The sequence below is a fragment of the Lathamus discolor genome, chromosome Z (genome assembly GCF_037157495.1).
Source record: "Lathamus discolor isolate bLatDis1 chromosome Z, bLatDis1.hap1, whole genome shotgun sequence".
Taxonomy (NCBI): domain Eukaryota; kingdom Metazoa; phylum Chordata; class Aves; order Psittaciformes; family Psittacidae; genus Lathamus; species Lathamus discolor.
In genome coordinates this window covers 90,283,480-90,308,280 of record NC_088909.1, presented here as the reverse complement: position 1 = coordinate 90,308,280, position 24,801 = coordinate 90,283,480, and the positions used below count along the sequence as shown (strand labels likewise).

Genomic DNA, 24,801 nt, shown 5'->3' with positions numbered 1-24,801 from the left:
CAAAACAATCCCATGCAGAGCTCCAGGCTTGGGGCAGAGTGACTGGAAAAATGCTCAGCCGAAAGGGACCTAGAGTTGCTGATGGATGGATCCAAATATGATCCAGCTTGTGCCCAGGCAGCCAAGACAGCCAGCAGCATCCTGGCCTGTATCAGTAATAGTGTAGCCAGCAGAACCAGGGCAGTGATCAGCCCCCTGTACTGGGCACTGGTGAGGCTGCACCTCAAATCTTGTACTTAGTTTTGGGCCCCTCACTACGAGAAAGACATTGAGGTGCTGGAGCAGGTCCAGAGAAGGGCAACAGAGCTGGTGCAGGGTCTGCAGCACAAGTGTGATGAGGAACGGCTGAGGGACCTGGCAGGGTTTAGTCTGGAAAAGAGAAGGCTCAGGGGGGACCTTACTGATCTCTGCAACTGCCTGACAGGAGGCTGTGGTGAGGTGCGGTCAGTCTCTTCTCCCCAGTAACAAGCAATAGGACAAGAGGCAACGGCCTCAAGCTCTGTCAGGAGACGTTTAGACTGGATATTAGGAAAAATTTCTTCTCAGAGAAGATGGTCAGGCATTGGAACAGGCTTCCCAGGGAACGGTAGAGTCACTGTCCCTGGAAGTGTTCACAAACCGTGTAGACGAGGCCCTTAGTGGTAGGACTTCATGATCTTAAAGATCAACCTAGTTGATTCTATGATTCTATATGTCTGCATACATACGTATCTCTGTATATCCATTCAAGGTAGGATAATGACTGTAACACAAAGGCAAATGGAAGGGAAAAAAACCCACAAACGTTAATTCGATTGATGTTACCATATCAATGTTACCATATTTAAGATTTTTTTCAGCTTTACAGTGACAAGGGTCTTAAATTCTGGGCCCTAACCCTGCCTGCGCATATGAGGAACTTGATTAAAAAACTTCAAAACCAAACCAACAAAAAAACCCCCAACAAAACCCAGATGTCTTGTGTGGGGAGAAGCTGGCCTGACTACAGATCCAAACAATACAAAAAAAGGTGGCAAACAAATCCCCACGGTTTCAGTCTTTTCAGCCTGAGCCTAGGAGTCAGTACATGCGGGGTAGAGAAAAGGGCAAAGGAAGGTAAGCACATGGTGTTAACTTGTTCTTCCCAATAGTAACAAGTTAACCATATTTAAATTCTCATGTGCTAATGCTTTCTTCTAGGTCTGCGTACAGGAAGGGGGAAAAAAGAACCAGGTTTTTGCCTGGATGTCTCAATTATTTCTGAGCACTATAACCTACACATGAATAATTACAGTCCTATCCTACTATGTCTACAGAACTTAACTTTCATTCAAGCTGAAGAAGGCTTGATTTCTTCAGCTGGACTGGCTCAGACTGACTCTCACCTCCATGGTCTGCTTAGGCTACAAGGGAAAGGAAATTCTTTGATCTCTTATAAGAACAAATAAATTCTTTTCCCTTTTTTGGTACCTGCTGTATCAAGCTCAAATAAAAGTCTCTGCCTTGGCAGGCAAAGCAAATCTTCCAAGCAACAGTCAATTCCCGGAATGGCCTGAAAAGATGAAAGCATTTCTCTACATATTCTGATACAGAGTATGACTACTAAATCGCACTACTGCTACTGCGGTAAGAGTGCAGTCTATCCCAGCTCAAGTGCTCTCTTTACAGTCTGAACTTTCTTACTATTTTAATGAGAACTAAGAAAGCAGCTATCAGCTAGCTGCCTCTCAAGTGAGCAGCTTTACTTCAGCATGGATACAAGACCCCTTTTGACACCTGACAGGATTTTCAAATGCGTTTTTTTTCTTCCCTTACTGACGTAAGGATTGGAAGTGCAATTATGTCTATAATACACCACTTGCTGTGTTTCTGGCTCTGAAAGAGCTCTGATAGTATAAAAATACATTCTGGAAGCACAGAAGCAGAATAGGCAGGAATGAAGAGGAAGACTCCGATTTAATTATCATATTTAACTTACACACAAGCAAGACACGCACAGTTGCAGCTGACACCAGTGGCTTAGTACTTAGTTCTTTCCAGTGAAAAATAATACACAGCATACCTTCACCACCCTTCAAAATTTTTCATTTTGAAGTATCAACACTTAGTAATTGAGCAAAGCCATCATCAGAATGCAGCAGAAATAAAATACAGTATTTTTTTTCTAGAAAAAAGATATGTATTTACAGAAAACTGGAAGTACTGAAGGAAATCATAACAAATATGTCATCATTCAAAGTGGAATTTTCACAGAAGTTTGTATTTGAGATGTTGGCTAGTACCAAGAGGTTTCAAACCTTGCAAACTAAGACCCACCTATTGGCTACTGCCACTACACGGAGGATTTGCAGGTGCTGGATTGAAGAAAAATGTGTCTGGAATCTTGCCTGGGTGCGACAGATGTTTTTCATTTCTCCAAAAAGAACAACAGTGAAGAGGGAGAGTAATGACATCATTATACCAGAGAGAATTTGGAAAGATTCCTGTGTAGAAAACGCTAGCTGTTAGTAGGAGTAATAAGCCCCCAAGGCAACTAATTTCTATTTTGAACTGTTTGGGACAGCTGTAGACGTTAAACAAAAAGATGCCTGGACAAATAGTTACTAGGGAAAATAATCCCCAGCGCACCTCCCTTTAGCTGAATCCCATGTCACATTCATGATGCAACTTACACAAAACTGATACGCAAAAATTTATTCAGCAACAGTATGAAAATGAGCCACACAAAAGCATAAAAGAAAATTTACACATTTCCAGATAAATTCAGGGGTTTGTTTGGAAGAATTCCATAGGATACAGCCCTGATGAGAAGGAGGGTCCACGAAGCTGGTTGATTTTCAAGGATAGTCCATCCTCACATAAAAGAAACAAAGCAAAGATGGAAGGATGTACCCATACATGAAAAAGGAGCTCCTGAAAAAAGTCGTATGAAGAAAGGAAGCATACAAGAGGTGGAAACAAGGAAGAATACAGAGAAACTATTTTAGCACACACAGATAGGGTTAGGAAAGCCAAAACCCACCTGGGGTTAAATCTGGTAAGAAATATGAAAAACAAAACTAAATCCTACAGCATACCTATAGTATACAAGCAGCAAAAGAAAGACTCCAGGGAAAATGTGATCCTGATGCTAAATGGGGCAGGGAAATTGAACACAAAGGGCACAGAAAAGGCTGAGACACTCAATTCTTCTTCACAACAGTCTTTAGTGGTAAGATTGAACTTCAGCAACCCCAGGTTCCCAAGACCACTATTAAGTCTGGAGCAAGGAAAGCATACCCTTGATGGAGAAACACTTACACGAACTGGTCATGATGTCACTGCAAGACCATTCTCAGTTATCTTGGAAAAGACACACAACACAGGGGAGGTTTCTGAGGACCGAAAGCAAGCCAGGGTCATAGAATCAAGAATAGTAGTATGTTTTGGGTTGGAACGGACTGTAAAGATCACATTGCTCCGAACCCCTTGTCACAGCCAGGGACACCTTCCACTAGATCAGGTTGCTCCAAGCCCTGTCCAACTTGGCCTTGAACACTGTCCAACTTCGCCTTGAACTCTACTTTCAGTTTAAAGCCATCACCCCCTGTTCTGTCATTACTTGCTCTTATAAAAAGCCCTTCCTTAAATTTCCTGTAGGCCTCCTTTAGGCACTGGAAGCTGCTCTAAGGTGGCCCCAGAGCCTTCTCTTCTTCAGGCTGAACCAGCCCATCTTTCTCAGCCTGTCTTCATGGGAGAGGTGCTCCAGGCCTCTCAGCATCTTCATGGTCTCCTCTGGACTTGCACAAGCAGGTCCATGTCGCTCTCATGCTGGGGACCCCAGAACTGCATTTGGGTTCTCACACAAACAGAACAGAGGGGAAGAATCACCTCCCTCAACCTGCTGGTCACAATTCTCTTGATGAAGCCCAGGATACTGTTGGCTTTCCAGGCTGCAAGCACACACTACTGGCTCATTTTGAGCTTCTTGTCAACCAACACCTCCAAGTACTCCACAGGGCTGCCCTCAATTCATTCTCTGCCCAGTCTGTATTCGTGCCTGGGACTGCCCCAACCCAGGTGTAGAACCTTGTACTTGGCCTTGTTGAACTTCATGAGGTTGGCATTGGCCACCTCTCGAGCCTGTCCAGGTCCTTCTGGATGACATCCCTTCCCTCCAGTGTATCAACCACACCACAGAGTTTGGTGTCATTGATAAATTTGCTGAGGGTGCACCCAATCCCACTGTCTATGTCACTGACAAAGATATTGAACAAGACTGGTCCCAACACTGATCCCTGAGGGACATCACTCATTACTGGTCTCCAGCTGGACGCTGAGACATTGAACACAACTCTGTGGGCATCCAGCCAATTCCTGATCCGCTAGGTGGTCCATAAATCAAATTTATGTCTCTCCTGTTTACAGACAAGGATGTCATGTGAGACAGTGCCTTGCACAAGTCAAGGTAGATGACATCAGTCACTTTTCCTTTATCCACCAAATCTGTCACCCCGTCATAGAAGGCTACCAAATTGATCAGGTACAATTTGCCCTTAGTGAAGCCATGGTGGCTGTCACCAATCATCCCCTTATTTTCTATGTGACTTAGCATATTTTCCAGGAGGATCTGCTCCATGATCTTGCTGGGCACCGAGGTGAGGCTGACTGGTCTGTAGTTCCCCAGGTCTTCCTTTTTTCCCTTTTAAAAATAGGGGTTGTGTTTCCCCTTCTCTAGTCAGCAAGAACTCCACTGAACTGCCACTTACCATGATGGGTAACGGCTTGGCAACTACACCTGCCTGAGCTCTCAGGATCCAGAGATACATCTCTTTAGCTCCCATGGATTTGTGCACCTTCAGGCTCCTTAGATGATCTCAAACCTGATCTCCTACAGCAGGCAGTTCTTCATTCTCCCTTTGCATTCTGCGAATTGGGCAGTGTGACTGGAGATCTTGCTAGCGAAACTCACCTAATGTCTTTAAGAAGGAAGATCCATAAAACACAGGTAAGTGAACCTCACTTCTGTCCCTGAGAAGGCGATGGACCAAATAATCCTGGAAACCACTACCAGATGCATAAAGGACAAAGACTGTAGCAGTCAGCCTAAATTTATGAAGGGAACATCACGATTTATCAATCTGACAGACTTCTGCAATAGAGTATCTAGCTTGGTGGATGAGTAAAGAACAGTGGGTGATATCTACCTCTGTTTTAGAAAGGTTCCCAACAGTCTCATATAACACCCTTATAGATAAGCTGACAAAGTAAAGAATAGGTAAGTGGACAGTAAAATTGAAAAAAGGTGAAGGGTCAGGCCTAGAGGCTTTGCAACCAGTGACACAAAGTCCAGTCACTAGTGGTGTACCCCAAGGGGCAATACTGGATCCAGTCATGTTTAATATCTTTGTTAATGGCCTTGATGATAAAACCGGATGTGTCTTCAACAAGTTTCATACAGATGATACGATACAAGGTGATACAAGACTGGGTGGACTAGTTGATACACCAGACAGTTGTTCTGCTACCATTCAGAGGTAGCAACAGACTGAACAAATATGCAAACAAGAATCTCATGATGTTCAATACATATAGACGTCAAATCCTGCATCCAGTGAGGAAAAAGGCCATGGACCAGGAGTGGCCAGGGACCAACTTGCTAGAAAACAGCTCTGTAGAAAATGACGCAGCACTCATAGTTGATACTAAAGGGGCAGAAATGTGCTCTTCCAGCAAAGGCAGCCAACAGCAACCTGAGTTGCATTAGGAAGAATGATGTCAGCAGGTTGAGGGAGATGATTCCTCCTACCAGGAGAGGCTGAAAGAGCTGGGACTGTTCTGCCTGGATAAGAAAAGGCAGAGGGGGATCTTACAAATGTGAAGAAATACCTGATGGAACCAGGAAAAACGACAGTACAGAAAAGGAAGTCAGACTCTTCTCAGTGGTACCCCAGAATGGGGAAGACATAATCATAGCAATTCAAAATACAGAAAACTCCATTTAAATCTAAGAAGAAACTTTTAGTCTAATAATGCTCTAATACCAGAACAGGTTTGTAGGCTGTAAAGATACTCACAGCCTGACTGGACACAAACCTGAGCAACCTGTATACATGACTGTGTTTTAAGCAGGGAGGTTGGACTAGATCAGCTCCAGTAGTCCCTTGTAATCTCCATAACTGTGGTACTTAAAGCACAGGAAAAGAAACTAATTTGAGAAAATGTCATTCAAAGAAAAAAAAAAAAACCAAACAAAAAAACAACACAACCCCCCAAATAAGGAGAATTAATACAACATTCTTATTTGAGGGTTTAATTTTTGTATCACCTTTTTTTAATAAATACAGTTTTTCTACCTCTCCGATTTTATATACCATTCCTTGTCCAGCACAGATCTGGCTATGTGGTGGTTTTTTTTTTTTTTTTAAGATCAACATCACTTATAATGACATTACAGATAACTGAAAACTGACAAAAAAAAAAATTCTTTGATAATTAGCTCTGTAATTTACTAAGCACATTTTTAGAAATTCAAATACCAAATACATGCTTTCCAGTTCGCATATACAAACCATATGCACAATTACAACATGCAAAAGGGTCATCCTTGTCAAGACAAAAGTCAAAATGTGCTGTATTTTCTCAAAATTTATTCCCCAGTTTTAAAGGGAACAGCCACCATTGCTAATGAAAACTAATTTGGAGAAAAAATAAATAGAAAATTCTTTTCTCTATTCCTGTAAAGTGACAGTGTCATGCTGGTTCTTAACTTCAGCCAAAACTTCTGGAGGTCTTCCACTCTGCAGCTATCCACTTAATAGTGGGTGTCTCCTAGCAAAAACGAACTACATATGAAGATTGTTTAATTACAGCTTCTCTTGATATGCCCGCTCCTTACTTAGTATCATTTTTACAGTGCTAGGCTGTAGATTGACATAACTTGTATTCATATTGAAATACAGAAGCACAGTGAATAAAATGCATACTAATCAGAAATAATGTTCATTATACAAAGATTAAACTATTATCTTTCATTTATTTTTATAATATTTTTTCCTTGTGTATGAATCTGTGGTCCTAGTATCTCTGCTTTGGAAGGAAGTTCTCATCTATACAGCTGCATCTACAGCTGCTGGGAACCTCTAACTCAGCTCTCTGCTTGGTGACTGCACTATGTCTGCAGCAAAAACTAGCAACTGAGAAGAGACAATAACCTCACAAAGCTTCTCCTTTCAAAACAGAGCAAATTCACAAATTCAGAAGTTTGGAGGGCTACATTTGATATTCCTGTCTTGAAGTGTGATTCACTGCCTTGTACTGTACCTCAAGCCTGCATTTGTGTACAAATTCTTCCTACTGGCTAGGGAAGTGTGAGAGATTCATACATGGACTCTGATCTTAAAACCTGCTAACAGAACCAACAAGAACTCTGAACTACTTTCTATTCTTAAGTTTCTGGGACAGATTCAAGTACTAGCTGATGGGATCACCATATAAATACTTGAATAGATGATCTCAGCTGTACCTCTTTCTGAACTGAATACTTCACTTGTGCAGAAACTTAGGCTAAACTGAAAATGCAAAAGAAAAGACACAAAATCCTCTTGGCTCCCACAGCCAACATCCATTGAAAATGAATGCTGATCTGTTTCATCTAGACACTGATAAAAATAAGATGGAAGTATCCCTGAGCTAGTCCTATTTCTGGCAAAATCCTCTGTATCATGCCTCTTGGGAATGAAGGTATTATCCCCTTATACATTAGTGACCCCAGAAGCAGTGCAATATTTACTGCTGCCAAGGGACGTTTCTTTCATCAGATATTCAAAGTAGAACAAAGAATACCAATGTGTAAAGTTAAGTACAAAAGTCAGTAAGTATGAAAAAGCAATCCTTTAAATTTAACTTAAACAGTGAAGGTAAAACACAGAACAGTGGAAACTTATTTCTGAAATAACTTGCCATAACAGAACTGTACCAAAAATCCAGTTGTAATTTATATGACATAATCCAAATCTGTAGATGAAGCCTGTGAACACAGTGCCTGAACGTCAACTGCATATCAGCACATAATTGAAATTCAGCCTTCATCATCACTGCTGCTCCATGCGTCTTCATATGCTGGATTTAAATGCTGTTGAGGCAGAGACTAAAGAAAACAAAAATTCACTCAGGGGTTTGCTTAATTAGAAATACTAAAATCAAATAGAGGCAGTGCTTACAGCATTTCTCAAATTACTATATGAAGACAAACTGTTGTGTCTCTTATGAGTACTGGATTTTTTTTAACTACTTATTTAGCATTCTACTGATTAGAGACAGGATGAATGATGAAAAGAAATAATATTCTATTTAACTCCAATTTCTACAAAAGAATATCTGGAGCACTGACTAGAAGTGTCTGGTACAAAAACAGCAGATGGACATTACTGTGTTTGTTTTGTATCACTGATTTTAAGTCATTATTTTGTTGGCCCAACATAACTGAGCACACTGTCTCAAGAAGCAGCCCTGACCTCTACCCACATCAACAACCATTTCACACCTCAGACCCCAGGGTAAAGCTAAAGGGTTTATGCAGCTAGGTAATGCACTGAATCACAGTGACTAGGCGTAGAATTTTTCTCTTCTTTATTTCTATCCTGGATTGCTGGTCATATAGGCACTCAAATGGCTGTCATAGTACATGAGAGGGAGCAGGAACTAGTGGCCTTGAACAGCAGAAATGCTTCTCTTCAGAGGCAATGCTCATCTAGACATTTGCAAAGAGCAGCTGTAGCTTAACAGATTTCAACACAACGGCACATTTTACATACCTTCATCGTATCAAATTTAAAGGGGCAGTTCTAATCAGAGTTGGGTAAATAATCCCACAGTTGTTTGGTTTTTGTTTTCATATCAAGAAAAAACAACCAATTCACACTCATTAAAATTCTCAGTTATATAAAAATATTCTTTTCAGGTCAACTGAACACATCTTGGGTTTCGGGTATCTAACCTTTGAATGCCACTTTTTTTTCTTCTTTGCTCAAGTGTAGGATACTTTTGAAACAGGTTGTCTTCAAAGCAAAACAAGCATTTAAAAAATTTTATCCTTATTTCCCCATCCAAAATGGAACATTTCAGAAATTTTGAAAAGTAGGATTTTTGTATTCTATGATCCAAAACATTCACATAGCTTGTTTTTCTTGACATTAGTACAGTTTGCCAGATTCCGATTCTGTGAATGGCTTCAGTTCCTTAAAATCTGTAACTTTTGCTCTCCAGCTGCTCACTGAAATGTTTATTGCCCAGCTCTAATACTAAGAGAGATAAAGTACTGTTTTGGAAACCAGTGTTGCAGATTATCTTCCTAGTAACAACCTGAATTTCTTGCCTCAGACACTAAAATAAGCTTGCTTAGAATCTTCTTTATTAAATTTCTGCATCAAAATATTTGTGTATGAAATGTAGTACCCCTAATCTTACTGTTTAAGACACAGCATGTTCTTAAACAATTTAAAACACAGTTTTTGGCACCTCTTCAATTCCAAAATAGCATAAGCTATGGAAAACGGTGTGGATATTAAGGAAGCTAAACAGACATTGAAAGACTGATAACCAAATGACAGTACTACTTTTAAGTAACTGAAAAGGGAGAAGTTTGCTAAAGATTTTACAGACTCTGAAAGAAAATGCCCTCCTGAAACCCCACAACAATCAAAAATTACGAAAAAATAACGGATAATTCTCCTCTTAATTAGGAATTATTACAGATTTTGATGGTAAAACACAATTCCTATTTAATTTCCACACCACCTCCCCAAGTATAACACCTGTGAAAAATATAGTTCAAACTCACAAATTTATTACCTTTTCAGAAACATCATCTGGAACTGTCTCTCGAAGAGCTGGTATCCATGCAAGGATATTGCAATCTCTGCTACCACTATAAAGTTCCTTTAAGAAAGTAAGCAAAAATTGCTTTTACATGAACTTATTGAAAAGTGACATAGATATAATGCTGGGAATAAAGATGTCTGAAAGATTTATTTTAAAATACAGATAAACATACAATCTCTAATTTGTACTGTAATCTTGATAAACAGTATTTTAAATAATATGCCACAATATAATTTTTCCCAGATTGCTCACCAAAAGAGCACTACCCACATTTAAGTGAACTTTATCACTTAAATTCACTTTTATTCTTTGCTCTCTCATGTTTCCTGAGAAGACATTTCAAGTTAGGAAGCTTAAGAAATTATTTATGTTCAATAGAGAAGGGGGGAAAAAAGGGAGGGAAGAGATTTCTTATTATAATTAAAAAATATGAATCAACTCAAAAGCATCTAGTAACACATTAAGATTACATATGTATGGAACAAAGAAAGATTAAGTAAAGTTTTTTTCAGTATGGCTAGGGAAGAAAAAGAACAAATAAAGGACAATTTGAAGCCTGTATCCTGTTGAGAAGGCAGGGATCTGAAAGATCAATTTATTATTTTTAATATAAATAACTATGGTAGCAACTAAGGACTGAGATCCCACTGTGCAAGGCACCCTGCAAAGACATGGAAACAGTTTCTACACCAAACAGCTAACAGTCAAATATAGCTTAGTGTTCTTCATTCTTTATTTAATGAAACACAGACTTCTCTGCCACTTCAAACTAAGGAAATTTTGCTAATGAGAAATACTTCACCAACTTTGTAGTAAATTTTGCACTAATAATGCTTTTGTTTTCCAAAATGCTACTTAAATGAATGTGGATGAAGATATTCTCATATGCCTTCAATCTTGAATCATATTCCTGCACATTATATGCGATGTCTGACAACATGTATTTCCATGAATTTAAACTGCTTTAGTGAAACATACAAGTATTTTTTTTTGGTATTTGGGCTGTCAATATGAGAACCTTGCTTCAATAAATTATTTCAGTTCGTCTTAGCAGAAAGTTGCTTTATTATGCACATTTAATTCTAGAACTGCATGAATTATATAAAAAACTATAAGGACTTTGATATCTGAAATCTTGACTGATATCTGCATTATAATTGTTCTGTAATAGGGGAGAAACCAACATGTAAAGAAATATTAACGCTGCCATTTCCATGAGATCTTGTGCCCCATTCCTACTGGGATAGTCATTCCGTCTTTCATATTTTTATCCCTTTTGTCTCATACATCTCTTTACATCCTTGTGTTTTCTCCATGCCATCTTCTGCAGTTCTGGTGTCATCAACATAAGCGACACGGAGCTGTTGGAACAAGTCCAGAGAGGGCCACGAGGATTATCAGGGGACTGGAGCACCTCCCGTATGAAGACAGGCTGAGAAAGCTGGGGCTGTTCAGCCTGGAGAATAGAAGCTGTGTGGGACCTCATAGCAGCCTTCCAGTATCCGAAGGGCCTACAAGTATGCTGAAGAAGGACTCTTCATTAGGGACTGTAGTGATAGGTCAAGAGGTAATGGGCTCAAACTTAAACAGGGAAGTTCAGGTGAGATACAAGGAAGAAGCTCTTTACTGTGAGGGCGGTGAGGCACTGGAACGGGTTGCCTAAAGAAGTTTAGGCTCCATCCCTGGCACTGTTCAAGGAAAGGTTGGACAGAGCCTTGAGCAACATGGTCCAGTGTGAGGCATCCCTCACACTAGGGTTGGAACTGGATGGTCTTAAGGTCCTTTCCAACCCTAACCATTGTACAATTCTATGAATTAAGCTGACAGAGTAGGAACTTAGTGCCTAATTCCTATAAATACTCATTACTGTGGTAATCTTCAAGAGAGATGACTTCGATTAAACTGGTCCCATGCATTAAGTTGTTTGTACACAAAACACATGCAAGATTAGTGTTTATCACTTTATGACAGAAATATTCTACCCATCTTGCTAAAGACATGTCAATGTCACACCAACACACAAGTCAAATCCCACTTCATCATGTCACTAGTAGTCTACTCAAGCCTCCTATCTTTGAAAGGATACAGATTACCATTACAACTTCAAAACCTCTTCCCACACCAAATTCTCTGCTTGTAAGCAATGTCAGTGACATCAGCATACTTCCATTTAGTCTTTATTACCACTTGTCTCACTTTCTGATCCTGGCATTGCAAGATCTTCAGTTAATATCCACTGCATTGAGTAATACTTACAGTTAATGATTACAGCCCAAAATGGTGACTCATTCCCAAAGCCAGTCAAAAGAAGTGCCAGTATAAGACATACACATATATTGTACTACATGTTTATCATACAATATATGGAAATATGCTTTAAGACTCCAAGGAAAGATTGCAAATGAAACCTAATTTAACCTGCAGTTATGTTTAGTTATTAGCCTACCACTGGATTTGCCAAACACCTTTGTAAATGTCATTTGTATGTCTTGAACAATAGAAGTATCTATAAATTTAAAGCAAAATTGTTTCCCGATGCATACCTAATCTTATGACATGTTATTCACGCATGGTGATTTACACCATTCCTTGTCTGTTTATTTAAATTATTTTAAGCAGCTAATATGGCACAATGGTATCTAGCATATTACATCCAACAGTAAACATCATGTAAGAGATTGCACAATGAAGATTACCTCTTCCACACCACCCTTGAAATTACCGACCTCCTATTAAGTTAATGGCTCTTATTAAAGGGTCAAATTCTGCAGTTCTTATTACTCAAGTAGACTAACATCTTATTAACTTTACAGAGATATTTGCGTAAGAACAATTTAGGCCAACAATAACATACTGGATTTTATGGCTCTATTCCCAGGTTCTCAAAAGAGACATTAACTAAACCTCACACCACTCTGTGGAGATAGCACCACACAATACCTCAGACACAAACCTGCTAATTAATGTGGATCTAAAGAACTAATATCATTGCACTGCAAATAGGTAGTTGCTTATGTATCAGCAATCATATTTGATTATACGGTTTTGAGCAAACACAAGAAGCTTCTCACCTCAAATATGTAATTGGTGGAAAGATGAAGTTCCTTTTAGAGCCTATTCCAGGTATGAGGTAAAACTAAGGTAGTAATTAAAACACAATTAATGAACAGAAAGACCATAAAGGACTGGCAGCAACTAATCAGGAGTTTTGAGCATACAGAAAAGTAGTACGAATATCTAAGGACCAGATGTAAGGCTGGGCAGAACAAAAATCACTCAGCAAGGTTAAAGACAGCAGAAAATGTTTAGAAGACTATCAATACAAGAAAACTCTTAACAAGAGACTCAATACTAGATGGAAATGGTAGAAACTATAAAGAAAAGTTGTAGGCCTTGTTTCCTATGAAGGTAGTATACTAATTTCAAATGTGCTAATAAATAAGTGCTAGAAACCACCTACTACATATTTCACCACTAGATGCATAACTTAGAGAAACTTAGAACTGTAGACCAAGCAGAAATTTTCTTAGACAAGATAATTATGCTTTAATATGTTTTGAAACACTACAAAGTTAGAAGTAAACCAATATGCCACTCAGGGGCAAAAAATAAAGTGGAATGATACAGATACAAATGAACTAACTAACATTTCTTTCATTCTAAACAAGACAATGGAACAAGTGATTAAACAATTCAGTTACTGCAGAGTTAAGATATAAGAGAACAAACAAGATCATTCAACATGGTTTGCTACAAAGCAGGTTTTGTTAAGCAAAACTGATTTTATCTACAACTAGTACCTGAAAATAGAAATTCACAGCTGTGAATAACTTTCAAACATATTGATTTAATATTGCTTGCAAGAGTAAAATAAAACAGGTTACCATAAATTTTACAAATTGCTGCATTCTCAGAAAAGGAATATTAATTGGGAAATCAGAGTTTCTATTGTAATTACGAGAAGACTGATGGATGTACTTAATTGCCTCAAGACAGAATGAGCTAACTAGAAGTATAAGTGTTGAACACAAACAGTCAAAATACCACTACCTATGGTGTTGGCACACTGGCTATAGCAACATTATTCCATCAGAGTTTAATACAACTCAATACAGTTTAATACAACTAAAAGCGGAGTAAGGAAAAAAAAATAAAGAAAATCCACTCGTGCTTCTAGAATATAGAACTGAACTCTGAAAAAGCATGACTCTGAAAGAGAATCAGGAATCACAACAGACAGATGAATCAAGTGTTTCTCAACATAAACCTATAGTCCTAGCAGCTGATGCAGTTCTTGCATCTAGCAGCTGATGCATCATGCACACAAGTGATCCTCTACTAAAGATCTTAAAAGTCAAGATAGAGACACCATAAAGATACTTGCATTTCCAAGGCCAGAAAACACGACTTATAGTGAGATTTAATGAGCCTCACCTCTTCAGCTTATCAAAAAGAACACCAAAGATGACTCAATATAAACACACTAGCAATTTTGTTAGGAAACTATTCTTAAAAACACAAAGGGCTTTTTAAGCTAGTCAAGAACAGTGCAGAAGAGATATGCCTTAGCTATAATGTGAATATTCCACCTTTCAGTGGATCTAGTATCTCACTGCCTGTTCATGTCAGGCTGCCTTCCAGGGCTAGCAAGGCTTATTAACTTGGGTTCTATTGGTCCAGCCATAAGGTGTGCAAAACTTTCAGTGAAGTCCATCTCAGTGACAGGGAAACATTGTTTCAGTTAAAGTTCCTGGACTCAAAGCAAGGGCTACCAGATTCACTTCTATGATATATTGCATGAGAGGTCACGAAAAGATATACATATGCCCTTTCTGCCTAGTATTTCAGAAACAACAGATGAGAAAGGAGGAGCTGGAACTTAAGTACAACCCTCAACACCTGAGGGCAATTATTTAAGAGCCTTAAAAGCCATATTAACATCTACTCTGCTCTTGCCATACCACAGTCCATAAGAACAACCTGTTGCAATGTATTCTCATAATAAATTAGGCCGTTATCCCTAAGTCTTTTATTTCAAGAGAAAAGTTTAGCACAGGGGAGAGGAAAAAAAATAATAAAAAAAAAAAAATCAAGGCCTGGGAAAGGAAAAAAAAGGCTGTCAGCAACCTGAGTCCTTGCAACGCTATATTTCTTTGACAAAATGTTCTCAGCTTAATTTAAGAAGCTCACCATGTTCCCAATGCTTCATCCATACTGCTCATAGATTTACTGACTTGTATAACTAAAGGTATTTGAGCAAGATCACCTCTGCAAAGTACCTGAGAGGTTCTCAGTACTGACAGCAATGCTAGTACACTTCAGCTAAATGTACTTCTCTAACTATGATTAGTGTTGGGTATCTCAAAGAAAGACAAATGCAGAAAACAGGCAAAAGCTTTAACGCATACCATCTATTAATGACAGTATCAGCCAAAAAAAATCATATAGGTATATTGAAAAGTTATGTATGAGACAAAATGCATACTGGAAGTAATCCAAGATGGAAAGGGTCCTCTCAATAACTTAGCCAACCTTTCTTGCTTGACACACAGGCCACAGAACTCCTTATGTCAAGAACTTTGATTAAAGCATATCCCTGAAAATTTAACACTTAATGCACAACATGCATCAATACTTCAGGTTGTCTGAAATAGTTTGTACTTTACTTACCTGAAAATTAGGCTGAAATACACAGCAGTTGACAGCAGTGTAATGCCCTCTAAGCATAGTTATCAGTTCTCCTGTGAAAACTGCGTAAACAGCAATGGTACTACCATATGGTACAAAGGCAAACTCTGGATCACAGTCACAAGAGATGGTGAATTTGAGTCCCTTTCTGCTTTCATTGCAGACTTTCCCATAATTCACCTGTAAAATAAAGGATTATTCAGTTAGCTACTAACCAAAACTACAGGAAATGACTACATTAAAAGGTCAAATTAGTTTCTTTAATACCCAATACAAGTAATTTTAAGATTCAAAATATTACAACTCTTGAGATTTCCAATTACAGATGTCTATCATTTTTCTGTTCATTAAATTTCACTCTCCTTAATATCAACCTTAAAGAAAAAAAAAAAAGGGAGAAAGTTACACCTAAAACCAAGGAGTTCCACACTTAGAAACTGAATTTGCACAGGCTGTTGTGTGCCAGATCTACATCAAGCACCTAAACTAACACTGAAATCAGAAGTGGTACAAAATTACTGCCTCAGATATTTTCCTAGATGATCCAACATAATAATTTTTTCTCAGATATTTAAAGAACTCCCTATGCACAACAGTAGATAAATCATAAAATCACGGCTCATTCGTATCTGCTCATTTCAAGCTCCTATACAAACAATCTCACCAAATCTGAAATTGAAAAGTTTCCAGACATGCTAGGATATATTCCAATTGGATATATCAGTCTAATTAGGTCCTATCAGACATCAGGAATGCATACATAAGAAAACACAGAAATACATTTATGAGAACAACATAGTTTACCTCTAAGCAAAACAAAGCATTAGAATTTTGACAAATAAAAGAAGTTCACTGTGAACACCTTAAATTCATATTTTATGATTTAATGGCAGTATTCCTTCTAATAATGGTGTTTTAAATTCATTAATACTACATACAATTATACACAAAATATTTTGTTTTCAAATAGTATTGTCCTACAATAGTCTTACTATTTCATATAAATTTCTTATTGTCCTCTGCTCTTAATTTCTGCTGCAAAAAGTAGAGATTTGCTTACATACTGTTCTGGGTTCAGCAGTAGCAGTCATTTTTCTCCTTCTTAGTAGCTAGTGCAGTGCTATATTTTCATTTTTTGGCCTGGGAACAGAGCTGATAACGCCGATGTTTTTAGCTGCTGCTCAAATGTTTGGTCTGGCCAAGGATTTTCTGAGCCTCACGCTCTGCCAGGGAGGAGAGGAAGCTGGGAGGAAGCAGAGACAGGACACCTGACCCAAGCTAGCCAAAGAGGTATTCCATACCACAGCACGTCATGCCCAGGATGTAACAGGGAGTTACCCGTAAGCACTGGGGACTGCAGGGTTGGATGACGTATCGGTCGGTGCTTGGCTGGGGGGAGTGGGGCGAGTTATTGGTCAGCTGGTGTTGAAGTGTTGTATTCCTTCCTCTTGTTATTTCCTTTATCATTATTATTGGTGGTAGCAGTAGTGATTTGTGTTATACCTTAGTTACTAAACTGTCCTTATCTCAACCCGTGGGAGTTGCATTCTTTTTGATTCTCCTCTCCATCCCTCTGGGTGTAGGGTGAGGGCAAGAAGTGGGGGAGTGAGTGGATGGGCTGTGTGGTTTATGGCTGACTTTGTTTAAACCACAACAATATACAGTTTAGGAAAGCTCTCTGGGTCAATTTAAAGCTTCTTGCTTAAACTTCAAACAGGAAAACTGCTTCCTTCTATTTGATTCTTGCTATGCTCAATGAATCAGGACTTCCTATTCTTTTTGTGATACAGGATGTAAGCAAGCTATATATGACTACAACATCCATTTCTGTTACTAGCTGATATGATCCACGAGGCCTCAAATTTGGCTCATTGCTAAAAATACATATATTTAAAAAAAGCAACCAAAAAAAAAAAAAACAACAAACCACACTGAGATCAAAAGGACTGGTGCTAGTAGGGAAAATAGAGGCACTATGGTATGACCCGTACCTGTATTTGTCTCCTGGTGCCTTAAAATTAGTTTAAGCAATACCTCTGGGCCGTATGTGAAAAAACAGTACTCTGGATGCTATAATTCTAAACTTGAAAAATCGAGAAAGGATATCAAGCTATTCCACGCCAAAAAGAAAATTGTAAAATAGCCTATGAAACAAGTTAATGAGCTAACAGGCACAGAAAGCTGGTGACAAGAGAGTGAACAAACTGTATTTTCTACTTTTGTGATGGTGATTTCAAGACAGAAAGATGTCTGTATATGAAGTCCTGAGAACAAGCTGGCAAATATGGGTAGCAAGGAGATAGAAAAGTTCTTTCATTTAAATGTCTATAAAGAACTATCCTTGGTGTGTTCTGAAACTCAGCAGTAGAAGTAAAATATTACTAAGGTAGAGTAAAATGTCTTCCTTTTCTATTAGCAGTGACAGACCATAACCACACCTGGCTACAATCCCACAGAAACTGAGTTATCCAGTACGTTCTTCTCTCAAAATAAAAACATATTTACTGAACAGAAAATTAAAAAAGGAACTTTAGCAAGAAGCAAGCAATAGAAAGGGCTGGAAAAGCAGCAAAGAATAGTATTCCTCCCTCCCCATCTAGTTGCAATGAAGATGTAGAGGAATAAATAAAGATTGCTACACAACTTCACAGAAGAGATTCCACAAGAACACAAAGTTGCAAGAAAGCCATGCAGTCAATCAGGCATGGACAACTGCCCTGTGACTAGAACACTGACAACTAACAGTTAGAAAAAGAGTATGACCATTTCTACCAGTAGTCACTACATATTAAGAATTTCATTACTGTTCGAAATGTTTTCAGCCACACTCACAAAATGAACTTAAAGTTATGTCCTGAGTTCAGCAGTAGCAGTCATTTTTCTCCTTCTTAGTAGCTGGTGCAGTGCTGTGGTTTTGACATTCAGCCTGGGAACAATGCTGATAACAGGGATGTTTTTAGTTGTTGCTCAGTAATATTTACTCTGACCAAGGACTTTGTGAGTCTCATGCTCTGCAAGGGAGGAGGGGAAGCTGGGAGGAAGCAGAGACAGGACAACTGACCCAAACTAGCCAAAGGGGTATTCCATACCACAGCACATCATGCCCAGTATATAAACTTGGGGCAGTTACCCGGAAGGGCTAGATCGCTGCTCAGGTCGGGCTGGGTATCGGTCAGCAGGTGGTGAGCGGTTGTATTCTCTTCCCTTGTTATTTCCCTTACCATTATTATTATTGGTGGCAGCAGCAGTGGTTTGTGTTATACCTTAGCTACTGGACTGTTCTTATCTCAGCCCGTGCAAGTTACATTCTTTCGATTCTCCTCCCCATCCCTGCAGCAAGAGGTGGTGGGGGTGGTGGTGCAGGAGTGAGAGAGCAGCTGTGTGGCTGACTGGGCTTAAACCATGAGAAGTTACCATATTCAATCTTTAAGTAGACTCAAGCTTCTTGATACTGTTTTTTTTACTAAGTAGAAATAACAAAAGAAATTTGAAAAAAATAAAAGCTCACTCAATCTTCTAATGATAAGATTAAGCAGCTATATTCTTTATGAAATGAATATCCAAAGTTGCAATGACAACTGCACAAATTATAAATCTTCTAAGTAAAGTAAGTAAAAAAAAAGCAAGTAAAGCTTTACTTAAGTAAAGGAAGTAAAACCATAACTGAAGATCCTTGATAACCTACTAATGTATTTTCTCCAGTGAAGCTGTTCCAGAGTCGCATCCGATCATCTGTACCGGTGGTTAAGAGATGAAGTCCATCATTTGTATAGCATAAACCATTAACTCTCCCAGTGTGAGCACTGTTTGCTGTGAGGAGAAAAAAAAAAACTGCTTCAGATTTCTGCAGAAGAATTACTGTATGTGTATACAAGTGTAAAAATGTGTATACACATTTTAAATCAATGCATAGTACTGAAAATGTTACTTAAATGTCAATGTATCAGCAAATTAATAATTTGAAACTCTTGGTTTATAAAAATATCTGGCTGGTGATCAGTCACTACTGATACCCCTCAGGGTTCAATTCTAGGGCCAGTTCTGTTTAATATATTTATCAATGATCTCGATGCTGGAGCTGAATGCACCATTAGAGTTTGCTGATGATACCAAACTGGGAGGTGCTGTTGACTCTCCCAAGGGATGAGATGCCTTGCAGAGTAATCTAGGTAGACTGCAGCATTGGGCAATGAATGGGATGTAATGTAACACATCCAAACGCCAGATTCAGCATCTAGGACAGAGTAACACAGGGCGTAAGTATGAACTGCGAGAGGAGTGGCTGGGGAACAGCCCTGCAGAAAGGGACCTCTGGGTGCTGGTTTGATGCTAAGCTCAACAGGAGTCAGCATTGTGCCCTGGCAGGCAAGAGGGAAAACCGTACCCTGGGTGCATCACACAGTATGACCAGCCAGTCAGAAGAGGCAATTCGCCCACTGTATTCAGTGTTGGTGCAGCCTCCCCTGGAGCACCGTGTGCTGTGCTGGGCCCTGCCATTCAAGAAGGATGTGAAGGCCCTCGAATGCCTTCAGAGGAGGACAACAAAGCTGTTGGAAGGGCTGGAGGACATGTCCTGTGAGCAGCAGCTGAGGACTTGGGGCTTGTCTAGTTTGGAGACAAGGAGGCTGAGAGGTGACCTCACTGCTCTCTACAGCTTCCTGAAGAGGGGAAGGGGAGAGGGAGGTATTGGGTTCTTCTGCCTGGGATCCAGTGACAGGACACATGGGAATGGTTCAAAGCTGCACCAAGGAAGGTTTAGATTGGACATTAGGAAGCATTTTTTTACTGAGTGTGGTCAAACCCTGGAAGAGGCTTCCTAGAGAGGTGGCTGATGTCCCGAGCCTGTCAGTATTTAAGAGGCATTTGGATAACACCCTTAATAAGATGCTTTAGCTTTTGGTCAGCCCTGAAGTGGATAGGCAGCTGGACTAGATAATCATTGTAGGTCTATTCTATATTTTTTAAAGAGTACTATCAATCAACTCCACTTAGTTCATCCTGCAATACTGTACATTCTTACATGTATTCAAGTAGCTCAATTCAACCCAGTGCTACCAAAGCAAACCTAATTATGATACCCATAAGTGAACTCCCTGAAAAATGGACAAGGTATCACTGCACTATACTGCAGTACACAATTCAGACATACCTCTTAGGTAAGAAGTTTTAACTGTTTTTCAAAGACTTTATTAGAAAAAGTTAGCCACATTTAGCTTAGTTAAGCTACATTTCAGTGTATTTAATATCCTAGTCTATGTGATCGCCATTAGATTAGCCAAAAATTATCTTGAACCTCTCAGAGAAATAAAGTTGCAAAGAAAGTTGTGTTTAAATAAGACACCATGACACTGAAAGGAATGGCACTAATTATCTTGTGAGTTACACAGAATTCAATTTTTCATGAAATGATCTGCCCAGATTTTTCTTTTTTCATAATTTTTAGATTTTTTAGAGTTTTATGCATATTTTTCTACATACAATTTATGTTACATGTACAAGTGAGACAGAGTTGTATGCTTTAATCACCATCAAAGCATATTACTGCACTGAAATAAGAGTGTAATTTAGCTTCCTGTATAATTAAATATATCATAGATTTATACTGTTGTATACTTTATGCAGTATAAAAGGAATACAACTGACTTTACAGCACCACATAAGAGAATATTCTAGATGCTTGCAATGGAAGCAAGGCTAATTTAAACAGGAAAGGGAACATGCTTTGGTGGGTTTTGTTTCTGTTGTTAATTGCCCTTTTTTTAAAAACAGACAACAGGAACAGCTTTTGGAACAATGGCGGAAATTAGAGACAATCCCGCCTCCCCCCATAAATTCTCAAAGTAATACTAAACTATTTTGTAATGCTAAAGAAATTTTAGGGTAAAATGCAGCTGCTACTTCTGGAATGGAATGTGGTTAGCATGCACACAATCTACCCTACAACAGTTCTTCAGGCAACCCTACAACCTTAGCACGTGCTATAATAAACTGAACAGAGAGTGGAGCAGAGTGGACAGGCTATTATACTCCCTGAAAGTGCAGGAATGTGAAGACACCATGTACTGATAAATCTCTGAGAAGCTTACAGACAAAGATTGTAAAGTGAGAGAATTTCACACCAAAATATGTAATACTAGAGCCACCCAAGCTCCATAGGCATTTAGTTAAAACTCCATAGGCATAAACTCTATAATGATATATAGTTACAATTCCATAGGTATTCAGTTAAGAAATTAAAAAATGTATTACTGTGAAAGACCCTGAAAGGATCAGGAGACCTGAGAAACAATAGTGAGTCACAATGAGAACTGACAGCTGGAGAAGCTTTGGCCTTGTAGGCTGACATAAAACACCAAGAAAAACTAGACTAATGAATCTCTAATCAAGAAATACTATCCCTGAAGCCTGCTACATCCTGGTAACACCAGGACAATTGTCAAAATATTTTTTATGAGTCAGAGATAGATGATTAGGTGCCCTTTTGGTAAACTTCCCTCATTACAACCTCATTTTAATACTAAAAATCATACCCATAGGTCCAAAGGCCCCTGCCCAGGTCAGAAGACCCTCCTAGGACCATGCATAGTTAGGCATTTAGTAATGTAATCCTTATGCACATTAGTAGACCAATCACTAAAAGGAAGTAAGGTGGCAGTGTGGGAAGTTACTAATTCACATTAAATCACATAAGTATGCAAAATTCAGGGTGTGTGCGTGTGCATGTGAAATTAGGGAAGACTCCATTGTAACTACTGGGATCAGTTGATGGTCTGAACCAGTCTTCTCTCCCAGATAGGGACACTTATTGGCTAAGAAATGTACACATTTGTGCACATTTAATGATTGAATTTTAGCTTTATGCATTATTTTGAATGGCTTTATACATTATTTTCATGTTGCTTATTTGAGTTAGTATATTATATGTTACCAGCAACACTTGAACCTTAAAACTGTCAAAATTATATAATAAAGTGCTCAGTTAAGATCTATTTTGTCCGAGTTTTCAGATATTTAAATTGGCTTAAAATTAGCTTAAAAACTTAGAAAACTTTTAACTTGACGGGTGAATCTGTTGCTGTGTACTCTGAATAGGACAGTAGGTATCACCTTCTGATATAGCGTGCTGTCCAGTGGAGTGCCTGCAGAGGGCTCTGATAGGCTAATCAGGCTCAAGAGACTCAAGGGTCTTGTTTTTCCTGGGATAGTAATAAATGCATCAAACTTAAGAGGTGAAGGGGTGAAATCCTCCCCCTTATAGGGAGATAAGCCTCCCACTGGGGTAATAACACCCCCTTAACATGACACAGCTTATGAAATATGAAGCAATTGCCTCATCTCCAGCAGGAATGAATTCTTTTGTCCATAAAACAGATGGCAATTTTTCCCATTTTAGGGGGGGGAAAACATTTAGAATGATACAATACCATTGCCAAAGACATCTCTCTAAGCAAGATTCCCAGTGACAAACACTGCCTCTGTCAAAGAAGTAACTGAATAAAATTCAACGGCTGGTGTCACACAATAGACAATAACTGGATTATCACTACTGTCCTTGCTAGTTTTAGCACTCAATACATTTATGAAATAAGACTACTTCTAGTTACCTACAGATTACCACCAATTATATTCTGTATTACCTGCCTCTGAAGATGCTTTGGACTTTTCTCCATTGTGCTGATCAAGTGTACTCAGACATCCAGATGCTCTCCTCACATCCCATAATTTCACTCTACCATCTGCACTAAGAAAAACAGATTTACGTACATTAAGGAAATTGTGTGCCCTCTAGTTCAATAACTATCTTAAGCCAACTAACCTGCACTCACCCTGGTTCAGCAACTCTTCTTAACTACATATTATACAGTCACAATCAAGCCAATAGTTTAATGAAAAGATTTTTGTCAGACATTCATTTACAAGTATTGATATACATAGCTAGTACACTATAGGCACTTAAGTTAAAAGTGAACCTTTTTTTACAATACAATATGCTTGCCTCTGTCAGTAGCACAATACTCTTACGTAGTCACATAGACTAGAAATAAACTTGCTAATTCTTCTGTTGAGTAAACCGTAGCTACAGACTCCATCTCTCCGTAATGATTGGGAACTAAGGCTCTCGCTATCACAGATCTATAGTATGACTGGTACAGAGGTTGGCTGGTGACATGTAGGCTGGATAGGTCTATATACTTTGCTGTCACACAAGTTATATGCTCTGTTTGCACACAGTGCTATGGCACAGAAACAGTGATTCTTGCTTTTGTATAAACTTACTGGCTTTGTCTACCAGGGTGGCACTAGGAGAGAAACACCAAGTTTCAGGCTGCTGTGATTCATTCTGGTTCCCAGGATATCACATGTTCATGCTTTGTTCACCCTTTGTCTTTGCCAGCAACAAAAGTTACGATAACTCTTGGGACTACGTACACACACACTGCAACACTGCAGGCAGTGCACTTTGTATAGCACCTTGAAGTGCAGTTTGATTTAAGCATTCCAGTAGTATAATTTTGTGCGCATCCCCAAGATTCCCAGTTACAGATGGGAAGTAAATTAATAGAAAATACTATTTCCCATGCATTAAGTCATAGTGTAGATGTATTTAGTAAAACTATTTGGACACTTCCCAGCAACTTAATTGTCCATAAACAGTGCAGTATTATAAGGAATATAAATAGTATATTCCAACTGACCAAAGCAAAACTGTTACTTATCTGTTCTATATTTGACAAAGCTAATGACTGATTTATTCTTTTGTGCTCCCCTGTACACTACAAACTGACTCTATTAACTTTCAAGTGATATTCCAACTGACTATGCAGACAGCATATTACTTTACTGCAAACAAATATTCTAAGAACATGAATAGAGATCACAGAACCATAGAATGGTTTGTGCTGGACGGGACACTAAAGAACATCTTATTCCACCCCCTGTCACAGGGTAGGAGCACTTTCCACTAGACCAGGTTGCTCAAAGCTCCACCCAGCCAGTGCCTTACCACCCTCACAGTAAAGAACTGCCTTCTAATACCTATATCTGAATCTATGCTATTTCAGTTCAAAGCCATTACCCCATGTCCTATGCCTAATTGCCCTTATAAAAAGTCACCCTCCAGATTGCTTGTAAGGCCGCTTTAAGTACTGGAAGGTTGCTATAAGGTCTCCCTGGAGCCTCTTCTTCTCCAGACTGAACAAAACCAACTCTCTCAGCCTGTTTCCATAGCAGAATGCTCCAGCCCTCTGACCATCTTTGTGACCTTCCACTGGA

General features: G+C 38.9%; 1 protein-coding gene across 3 annotated transcripts in view; it reads right to left on the bottom strand.

The window, feature by feature from the left end:
• Window positions 1-1,916: 1,916 nt before the first annotated feature.
• Window positions 1,917-24,801, bottom strand: part of ERCC8 (ERCC excision repair 8, CSA ubiquitin ligase complex subunit) — a 34,382-nt gene continuing 11,497 nt past the window's right edge. For 2 of the 3 annotated variants that reach the window (XM_065661969.1, XM_065661971.1), the window contains 6 exons: window positions 23,166-23,269; window positions 19,214-19,338; window positions 15,511-15,708; window positions 12,912-12,976; window positions 9,811-9,897; window positions 1,917-8,107 (listed from right to left, as the gene is read on the bottom strand). In XM_065661969.1, the coding sequence (XP_065518041.1) occupies window positions 8,086-8,107; window positions 9,811-9,897; window positions 12,912-12,976; window positions 15,511-15,708; window positions 19,214-19,338; window positions 23,166-23,269 (601 nt within the window). In that variant the 3' untranslated portion in view covers window positions 1,917-8,085. The remainder of the gene's footprint in view (window positions 8,108-9,810; window positions 9,898-12,911; window positions 12,977-15,510; window positions 15,709-19,213; window positions 19,339-23,165; window positions 23,270-24,801) is intronic. The other variant, XM_065661970.1, reaches the window with a different exon arrangement.